We start from the raw sequence: 10930 nt of genomic DNA, 5'->3' as shown, positions 1-10930 counted from the left end.
TGTGACCTGGGTTTCCATGACCTTTCCCATGAGCCCTTAGGGTTGTGTCACAATCAAATAGCATTACCTCACTTTCTGCAGCTTCCTAGATCCCTGCTTTCCTCCACATGTCTCCTCTGCCAGACGAGCATTCCAGTCTGAAAGACCTTCCTATACACTGTGAAGAAATTTGAGGAGGTAACCTATATGCCTAGCTGAGGTTAATCCCAGGTGGGTTTTCACGAGGCTGTTGGGTTAGCCCTAAACCCTGAAGCAGGGCCTCGCAAACATTTTCACCTGTTGGGACACTTAGAAAGTGACACGAATATTTGAAGTGGATGGGGGTCAGTGGGGGGTAAATGGATGCTACTGCTCACTGCCAGACATAGCCAGTCTGGGGCTCCGGTTACCGCAAACCCTAGCCTGGCTGCCCCCGCGTCTAGGGAATCAACATTTGGCCATCTTGTAATGGACTCACGCCCTCTCTCCTGTCTGGTTTGCCAGTCCTTCTTGGGTCTGATCCTGCAAGTTAGAGTTCTGAATGATTTTAATCATTCCCTTCAGACACAAGTTTTTCGATAAGTCCTTCCCTTGAGGGGCCAAGCTCTACATGCCTCCCACTTGGGTCTTGCCCCAACTCTTCCTAAAGCTCTCCAAACTCTTCTTCACGGCATTTATACCTCAGTCCAATATGGCTTCCCTTGTGAGGCCTCACCAGTCAAGGTAATGCTGGGCTTTCATAGTAGCTGGTCTTCAAGAGGACCAGCCTGTTTTCTTCCGAGTACTTATAGTTTGAAATTGTATTTATTTGCTGTTTTACCTGTTTTTTCTCCTACTCTTCTGTATGCTTCAGGAAGATAGGAACTTATTTTGTATTCCCAGAGCCCAGCATAGTGTGTGCACACGTAGGAGCCCTTGTTGCATGAATGAATATAATTTTGGGGAGAGATTTTTTTTGTTTGTCACAGGCTAATTGGGATTATGGCACCTCATTCAGAGAACACCACTGTCAGATTCCCGCTTGTCTGTTCGGGGGTCTCCAATGCCATTTCTCCTGAAATAATTTTGATGAATTTCAGCTGATCAACCATAAGAGGGTTTTTTTTTTTCATATATAAACTTAAATCCAATGTGATAAAAGCTACTTACAAGCCTGAGGCTTGGAGGAAAGAAAGGAACTTCTCTAGTTGTTGGGCTGAACGCATTTCATCACATCCAAGTTTTATTTCCCTGAGGCTTTTCTTTGTCAAGCTGGGGAAAGTGCTGTTTCCCAGGAGAACCACACAAGAACAAACTTCAAATATAAAAGAGAAAAGCATCCCCCAAAGCAAAACTCAGAGAAGCATTTTAGATTGATCTCCCCAAAGATCGATAGCAATCTTTTTTTTTTTTCTTTCAAGGGCATTATTTTTCTAAACTGACTCAAACCAAATGGATGAACAAGGACATTTCAGTCTGTATAAACCTAACTGGAAATAGATGAGCGTGCCAGCAAATAGGCTCAGGAAGGATTTATCTTCCTAAATTTCAAGGCAGTAAGCTGATTTGGCAACATCTTCTCTTAGGAGAACTGGGTGAGTGTGTCCTGGGCTGAACATTACACTGGACAAGGGGAGGAAAGAAGATGTAAATTGGAAACTGAATGTTTCCAGTGACAGGACCGACTCATAAAATCTTTCCATTGATTATGCCATATCCAGCCAATCACTTTCTGCCTTCCTGGGCCAAGTTGGAATAGTCTGGACCGTCTTTCCTACAAACCAAAGAGGGAGACTGTTTTTGTCCACAGAGCAGCGCTTCTCAAACTCACACTCTCTTAAGAGTCACATGAGAACTTGTTAAAAGAGGCAGAGTCCCAGGGCCCTCTCCTGGAGGTTCTCAGTTAGCAGCTCTGGGTCTGAGTATGAACATTTACATCTGGAACAGGTGTCCTAGCTGATTCTTCTGACTCAGCAGATTTGCGTAAAGGAATGGATGGTTAGCTATGCTTCTTTTTCTTCAGCGGATCCACCAATTTTCCAGGCAAGTCCTGGTCGCTGCCTCCCCCGTGTTTGAATTGGAGCCAGAGGAAGACTCTCAGAATGTTCATTCAGCGCTATGGTGTGGTTCTGTGAACAGTACTCTGTTCTGCTCTCTGGCTCTCTGGAGGGAATCTTGGTGCATTTGCTGCCATGGCAAAGGGGGAACTGGGTGTCAGGAGAGAATCCCTTTAAGGATGGAGTGGCCCTTTCCAGCGCGAGGTCCCCACCTCCCTCCTTATGCTCCCGGTACAATCGCACCTCCCCCCAACTTCTACCTTTGCCTCTAAGCTCCTTCCTGAGTCTCTGTCTCTACTGGAAGGTCCACAGCCTTATGTTCATCTGTGCATTTCCGCCTCAAACTCAGCTGGTGCAAGACAGGACTCATTTGCTCTTCTCTCCACCCCCAGACCTGTTCTCTCTGCAACCCTCCTTCCTCTGAGTTACCTATTCCACAAAACAGAATCATCATCCACCTCGTTACCCGGGCCAGGGTCCTGACTTCTCTCTCTTCCTCGTTCCTTACGTCTAATCCCACATATCTGTTTAAGGCAGTGGTTTGCAACCCTGCCTGCGAAAGAGAATCATGTGGAAAGATTTTAAAACGTACTGTGCCTGGGCTCCACTCGCAGAAGTTCTGATTTGATTGGTCTGCAGTGAGATCAAGCCATGGAGAGCTTTTACTTATTTATTTAAGCATTTTATTTATTTAACAGAGAGAGACACAGCGAGGGGGGGAACACAAGCAGGGGGAGTGGGAGAGGGAGAAGCCGGCTTCTGGCTGAGCGGGGAGCCCCACGCGGGGCTCGATCCCAGGACCCTGGGATCATGACCTGAGCCGAAGGCAGATGCTTAACGACTGAGCCACCCAGGCACCCCCCCATGGAGAGCTTTTAAAACTTCCCAGGTGATTCTACTGTGCAGCCAGGGTTCCCTCTCTGTTCCCAGTCACACCCTTCCACGGGAGGCAAATCTGATCAGTGGGGCGGGGGCTAGCGGGGAGGGAGGAAGGCACTTATCTGGGGCATAAGATTCAAGGGAGCCCCCAGACCCCCAGTAATCAAGGTGAAATAATATGTCTAAAAATTGAAACCAGTGCCCCAAAGTCTATGATAAAAAAACACCACCATTTTATAAAAATGGGCTGTTGTGGTTTGTTTGTTCTATAACCCTGCATGATTTCACAACAGGGGTATAATTGTTTCCCACCAGGCTGTGCTTCCCAGGCTTGTGTGGCTGTCCTGTCCCTCCCGTGTGGTTTAGGAGGATTGACAAAGGCGAGTAAACAGACTGGGCAATGGGCTTAGATTGTTTTCAATGGAGAGTTTCCATTTGGATAAGTGCAAACAGGAGTGCTCATTTTGCCTTCTGCCTGAGATTCTAGCAGGCTCAAAACAACCACCCCCCGCCAGATGGTGAGTGGAGTTGGAATGCAGCCCGTGTCCTGGCACGAGGCTGCATCCCTTGGGTCGGGGGAAGGGGGGGGGCACCTTTTCTAATTTTCTAATTCATCCACCCATAGGGGGCACATTTTTCTAGTTTGCACAAAGACTCCCTGTTGGTGGCTGCTCTATCTATCATTCCCTACATCATCTGCCCCAGGAATTCCTGCCTACCATTTAAGACAGAGCTCAGGCTTTTGACCTCCCACTGTCAAGCCTTCCTTGCCCTCAGTGGCTCAGCCAGAGTGAGTCTGTGTTTCTAAGTTACCACCTCACCCTCTGCATGCTTTTATGATGGTTGCTATCTCAGTGAATTGTAATTATGGGAACAACCATGGAGCCACGTGGCTGGCAGATCATTCTGGCATATATCCGTCAAGAACAGGGTGGTTCTTCTTTAATCTAAGGATGTCTTTGAAGAGCACTAGAACAATCAGTGGTAAAGTAAAATATTCAGATGAGTAACTCCTTCTTTTACTTCAGGATACCAAACAGCTGGTTCATGGCTAAGTCAGTCGGAATGGACTGGGCTAGCTAAGGTAACAACTCCGACTCTAGGTGATTTAATAACAAAGTTTTATTTCTTGCTCATATTACGTCTTCATCATGGAATCCAGATGGATGGAGCAGCCACTGTTGGAGACACTGCTTGCCACCATGGTAGAAAGAAATCAAATTCCTGAGGGTCTTGGACTGACAATTACTTGCTTCTGCCTGACATTGACCTTGGAAGTGACATCATTTCTGCTCCGATGTATTGGCCAGAATTAGTGTCATGGTCCCACCAACCTCAAAAATGCAATCCTGCCATGTGCCTGGAGGTAGGAGAGTTTGAAAACATTTGACAAAGAGCGCGTATGACTACTAGAGTTAACACTTTCCGTAGAATTGACCTTCTTTATTTCCTAAATAGACACGTTCTGGGGCTTGTTTTGGTGTTTAGAAAGAAGAGTTATCGGTAACAACTGTAGCTAAAAACCAAAAGCACAGTCTTTTTTGGAAATCTTTCAGTGATGTCTCTGCCCATAAATAAGGATTCTCATGGGGTATGCGTCTATTTCATTTTACAGATGTAGTTTAAATTATACTGTAAAAAATAGCAGAGTGGCTGTGGCCCAAGCACAATTTTAGATGAGACTCTTAATATCTTAGAAAGATATATATGTGTGTCTGTGTATATATAAATACATATATTATACATAATATATATTGTATAAATATATAAAAATCAAATATATAACTATTAAGTATATTAATTAATAATATAATTTTAAAATTAAATATATAATTATTGTATTAATATATAAACACACACACACACAGTTGAAATAAATTGCCTAATCCATCCAATAGACCAAATGAGATAGTGGATGTGAAAACCATTTGTAAATTGTAAAGTGCTAACCTGTGACGTGCTATTTAAAAATGAATTACCATTAGCCTAAAGAACCGGTCATCCCGAAAATCCATATGTTCTAAGATCTTATCCTGCTATGGGCATTTCCTTGTTTCTTTTCTGTGGATTTTCATTTGCTTTTAAAACAAACCCCTAATAATAGCAGAGATATAGCAAACATTGTTTTTTAATGTGAATCAGCTGTAAATTCAAATAAAAAACCAAAAAGCTCAGTTTTTCCAGACAGAAATTGCCCTGGGAATAATGCCATTGAATTCAACATTAAGGAATTTAAAAATGAATTGCAGATGACTTCTACCCAAGGTTCTTCTACATACAAATAAAGTCCGGGTGGGATTTACAATAAAACGCTCCCTTTGTAGAATATATTTTTAAAAATCCAGCCCTGTTTGTATATTCAGGTGGGTCCTGTTTTAGGAAGATGTGCAATTTTGTAGACTCTTAAAAAGAGATTAACTAAGCGGTAAATTTCACATTAAAAAGAAAAAAAAATTTTTTTTTAGACCCTTGCAACATTAAAAAGAAATTTTAAAAGCAGGCTCCCTTGGTGAATTTATATCACATAAAAGAACATGTTAGTGAGTTAAAAATGTCAGTTCCATAAATTAAAATATATACACAATACTATAATTTGTATATTTTCTTTACCTGTGTTTTATGCCTTTTTTTATGGATAGCTTCCTCTGTATCTGCTTACAGCATGTACTCCATTATGCTATAGTAATAGGACAATAACGGATATGACTGAAATCCCTACCAGTTTAGTTTACCTTTACCCTATGATGATGCAATTATCTCAAGAGCTTGGGACTATAATCATGTAAAAGTCCTGTTGAAATGAAAAATTATGTCTGACCCCAAATGAGAGAATTTATGTGTAAAATAAAGTGTGAATATATCTCCTATCAAATGTCAAACTTTTACACATGAATGGTTTTCTCTAAGAACATATAAAAGTCAATAAAATCCTCTTAGTTTTCACATTAAAAAAGAAAAAAAAAAGCCTACCTGGAGGACTCAACCTGTTGGCAATCTGGTGCAACTTTTGCAAACCTAGACTTGATTTAACCACTTACTGAATGTGGTTCAAGTTCTAATAGTTCCACCATCTTTAGAAAAATCCAGAAAGATATCCAATGGCATTTCCAGAGTGCACTTGGTGTTCTTTGAGTGATGGGTGAGATCAATATTGGAAATTCATCATTCAACTCACCTCCCAAATCTGATAATTGGGCCATCACTGTAATCCAGTCCCACTGATTTTCTTGAGACTTTCTTGAAGGCAGTTCCAGGAAAGGCATTCTAATAATGTTGTCAGCAATAGATGCATCCTTCTGCTTCCTGAGTCTTCCATGTTGAAGTCCTTTGAATAAATAAGTTCTGATCCGTTTTAAAATGTAAACTTAATTCTAACTCGTCTATCTGTAAAGAGCAGCAAATATGATTTCCCACAGGAGACCAACAGCTTAGAACTGGCCTGGGCCATGAAGATATTTTCAACGACTCCAAGGAGAAGTCTTTACAGAGACCTCAAGCATGTCTTCTCAGAAGTCAAGGTCTTCACGATTGTCCCTGTTGAATGTTAACTGAGAAGCGCCTTCTTTACATGAAAAATACAGAGGCTTTTGTACCAAAGGAAGCACAAATAGATTTTTGAATTTATTGCTCATTAATTATGTGCTTTTAAAGTAGATGATTAGGTTTAATCTGGGGAAGAGGCTATAGAAGTATCCTCTTTACCATCTGAACTTGAGGGGAAAAAAGAAAACCTTATTCTGCTATAACTTAAGGGCTTGGTGTGTGACAACCCGGGGTCCTTATGTCATCAGAGAAAATTTTTGGGAAAAGGTAGATTTGGAACTGATTGTGGAAAGAGGAAAAAGAAGACAACAAAGCATGAATCTGGCCGGTCTGAAGTGGATATAACCCTGGGAAAAGGGATCATTTATTTAAAAGAAGAGAGAAAGAATAATGATAGAGAGAGTCAGAAAATTTTAGCCTGACCAGACCACAGCTTGAAATAAGGCATGATATCTGCAAAGCCTTTTAAGCTTATGGGGAGGGCATGACATTTAATGTGGAGAGAAACAAATCTTTGGTGGTCTTTAGGATCAGGAAAAAATCATCAAGATGAAGGATATGTTAGCTCTACAGGTATTTTATTAGCATCATGCTCTAACTGAGCCAACCAGCCACATTACTCCAGGGAGATATTTTATTTTATTTTTTTTTAAGATTTTATTTCTTATTAGAGAGAGAGAGGGAGGGAGGGAGGGAGAGAGAAAGAGAGCACGAGCAGGGGGAGGAGCAGAGGGAGAAGCAGACTCCCTGCTGAGCAGGGAGCTTGACTTGGGGCCTGATCTCAGGACCCTGAGACTATGACCTGAGCCAAAGGCAGACTTACTGAGCCACCCAGGTGCCCCACCAAGGAGATATTTTATAATAACGGTTTTCACCAATACCCTTCCTTTTGGATAAATAAATAAAAATCAGAAGAGGATTATCTAAAATACTTAAGAGAATTAGCACCTCTCCAATTATACAACCCAGGACATATAAGTAAATGAGTTTAAATCTTCAAATAATACTTGTTGAATTGAGTAATTGACTACAATATGCTCATCACAAATAGTTTTATCTATTCTTTTAAGTGGTTCCTTATGGATCTTGACTTAGAAGACTATTGGGGTTTTTAGCTTTATGTGAATTGCTGCATAAACTTCAAAGAAATGAAATTGTATTTTCATTAAAATATTCTTTAACTTCACAAAATCATATTTTTCTGGATTAATCTCTCCTGTATTGGTCACTCATGGTGCATGCTATGCCTTGTGGCCTAGAGGATAATACCCTGCCCACAGCTTCTCGCTGAGGGAGCAGACATATGTGACCAAGTCTGTACCCCATGACCAAGCCAGGCATAGCTGAAGGGACCAAGGGTGGGGATGGGACCCCCAGGCAGTCGGTCCAGAGGCTGATTGTAAATTAAGAGGGCCACTTCCAGAGAGCTCCCAGTCAGGAGCAATGATGATCAGCTGGACCATTCAGGCTCCCTCTCGGAATCTGAATATGACACATGGGGAGAGAACCAGTCAGCTGGTAGTGGGTCGATACGTGAAAATACCTCAAAAGGAAATTGAGACAGTGAGGAAAGTGTCAGAATGTCTGAGGGGAATTGCAGGGCTGGGGTGGGGACAACATGCTCCTACCAATACTTGACAGTATTCCATCTCCATGAGGCTGGCTGAGTGGCTGTTCTGGTTCCCAGAGAGAGTTTTGTCTCCCTGCTGCCATATGTATGTAACCTTTCAATACAACTCCATTCTGGAAACAGCCGGAATGAGACACTTGCCACCTTACAATCCCCCCAAATCTAATTACTACGTAGTCCAAAGTTTGGTATAAAGAGGTTCAATTTTACCTTTACTAATATTAAGAAAAACATTTTGGGAAGCAATATTGGCTATCATCTATGGTTTTCATGGGTTTATTAAAATATGTCAGCCAACTCAACAGAAACATTTCCTGTCCACAACACAACACAACACAACACAACACAACACAACACAACACAACACAACACAACACAATTATGTTGGAGGTGTTACTGTCATCATTTTTGGGATTAAAAACTAGGAGGATCAGTGATGATGATTTTCTTCCGGAGCAGATGTAAGTTTCCATGGTTTGTTTTCCCTCTCAAGTTGGGTTCTTTATGTGGTTTGTTAAATAGTATGCCACCTAATAGATAGGTCAGAGTCTTAATGTTTAAACCTTCTCCCTCAATTTTGTATTACTAATAAGGGCAGAAGGTCAAACTCTTTGGCCATTTACCTACATACTGGTTTGTTCTGAGAACATTGCTCAGCGCACAGATTTCAAAAAGGAGGAGCTGAGTGTAGCAGAAAAAATATGAAATGTTGGAGCATTGTGTAGGGGTTGAGAGAGCACTTGAACAGTAGCTGGGGATCTGGATTCTAGTCGATTCTGCCACTAGCATGCCATATTCTGGCCAAATCTCTCCTCATCTGTAAAATGAGGGAGCTGTGTTCCTGAAATTCTCTGCACTGTGTTATCTCCCCCAGAAAAAAACCACAAACTCCACCAAAGCAGCATTGTCTGCCTTATCTGCTTAGGGCTCAATCCTAGAACAGCTCCTGGTACCTCGTGGGTGCTTGGGAAATGCTTCGTGGTATTGAGCAATTCATGCTGTATGTTGCTCATACAAAAGGCTTTTTTTTTTTTTTTTCATATATGGAGTCTTAGGTATTTTTCAGTTTGCTTTCACATAGGAGGCACTCAACACTCACTGGTCTGAACTATCACATTTGGTTCTCAGGGGGCCCACACTGTACTTGTTAATACAGAAATATAGGCATGGAGAAGCCTTGTTGAATGGGAAGAGGAGTGGCCTAGGAGTTGGAAGACCTGGACTACCACTAACTACTGTGTGAAACTTTGGGCAAGTCATTCCATTTCTCTAAGGTCCCGTTTTCTTATCTATAAGGTGAGAGGGTTGAATTAGACCCTAAGAACCCTTCTGGTGGCACACCTCTAACTCTGGTCCTGTTATACCTGTTATGTACAACACATGGGTAGTGAGAACAGATGGATCCATTGGGAAGGATGTGAGGCTGCAGGAGGAATGAAAGCAGAGTAATTAGTGCAGAGGCATCGGTTCATTGGAAACATCAAGACAGACAGACTCTGCTTTTTATATGCACCGTCTAAAATCGTTTATGAGCATCAACTAGGGTGGCTCTTCTTTTGCTGTTATTGGTTCAACAAAGTAGGTCACTGACCTCAGCCACATTTGCTGGCATGGGGTGCTGAAACCACGGGAGAAAGCCTACCAACTTGCAAGCCATGAAATATCTGTGTTATTTAAAATGCCCAATCGAGGGGAGCCTGGGTGGCTCAGTCAGTTAAGTGGGTGCTTTTGGCTCAGGTCATGATCCCAGAGTCCTGGGATGGAGCCCCATGTCGGGGTCCCTGATCAGTGGGGACTCTGCTTCTCCCTCTGCCTCCCCCTTCTCCTGCTTGTGCTCTCTCTCTGTCAAATAAATAAACAAAATCTTAAAAAAATAAATAAAATGCCCAATCATGGAGATCTGAAGATCTTGCTACAACTTCTAGCACAAATTCTGGGTCAATCATATTTAGGGGCCCTTTATAAAAAATAACTACAGAAGTAATCCAGGAGTAAGTTGCTACTAACCTCTATATTTTGTCACAGTAACATGACCCTAATTTTTTCAGACCAAAGTCTTTCAGCCCCATTAGTAAGAGGTGCCAATGTGTTCTCTCATTGCTAACGAAGGGAGTCTTTCAATTGCACGAAAGAAGAAAGAGACACATAGTCAAGGTAGGGTGGCCAGCAAGACTGTAATTATGCTTGAGAGGGTAGTCTTCTGATGAAGGGTCCAGATGGATGGAAAGGGCTAGGAAGCAGGGAAGAAAGGATGAGCCGGTACTTTGTTGGCAGCATGACTCTGGGCTCCCCCGCGACCCATTATTGCTACATTAGGATGGTCTTCTGGGTTTCCACTATGCATGTTTCTTGTGGACTTAGATTTCTGCATCTTGCTGGGGGCTTGGTTTAGCCGGTGGGATGAAACACTCTTGTGTGGGATCAACAGTCTGGAAAAGAAGAAAGGCCATTGCCAATTTTCTGAGCCAACGCAAGGGATGATACTCTCCAGAGCTATGTTTGAAATATCATTTCAGCATCACTTAATCCTTTGTTAATAAAAGAAAAAAAATATGGAGGCTACCCACATCAAAACTTTTTTGTTTTTCACCATCTTCCCTCTTAACGAGTAGCAAGGATCTTTCTGCAAGATTCTTGAATAGCTGATCACTGGAAATTGAAGTAATCCAAGAAATTCTTGGAGAGGATGATAAAGATTTTCTCATCCTGTTAATGCCCTCCAGAGGGTTAACTACAGCAAATGATCTATCTCTGTCCTGGTCTGTGAGCCATCCTTCCAGGAATAGGCCAAGTCTCAGATAACAGACCAGAGGGATTAGCTAGTTAGAATTGCTTTGTACGGTTCACTGACCAACCAGTCTGA

The 10930-nt window shown here is 42.2% G+C and overlaps 1 protein-coding gene and 1 long non-coding RNA gene across 5 annotated transcripts in view; one reads left to right on the top strand and one right to left on the bottom strand.

Moving 5' to 3' along the window:
• The first annotated feature begins 78 nt into the window (after positions 1-78).
• Positions 79-6477, top strand: LOC113923103. Its single transcript, XR_003520170.2, has 3 exons — positions 79-210; positions 4057-4260; positions 6311-6477. It is a non-coding gene; the product is annotated as an uncharacterized LOC113923103 (long non-coding RNA).
• Positions 6478-10098: 3621 nt separating this feature from the next.
• The window catches only part of GPRC5D (G protein-coupled receptor class C group 5 member D), a 38565-nt gene continuing 37733 nt past the window's right edge, over positions 10099-10930 (bottom strand). For all 4 annotated transcript variants that reach the window (XM_027595683.2, XM_027595687.2, XM_027595684.2 and 1 more), the window contains one exon: positions 10099-10496. In XM_027595683.2, the coding sequence (XP_027451484.1) occupies positions 10425-10496 (72 nt within the window). In that variant the 3' untranslated portion in view covers positions 10099-10424. The remainder of the gene's footprint in view (positions 10497-10930) is intronic.

Source organism: Zalophus californianus, chromosome 9 (genome assembly GCF_009762305.2).
Source record: "Zalophus californianus isolate mZalCal1 chromosome 9, mZalCal1.pri.v2, whole genome shotgun sequence".
NCBI classification, from domain to species: domain Eukaryota; kingdom Metazoa; phylum Chordata; class Mammalia; order Carnivora; family Otariidae; genus Zalophus; species Zalophus californianus.
This window is presented reverse-complemented; position numbering and strand designations above follow the sequence as displayed.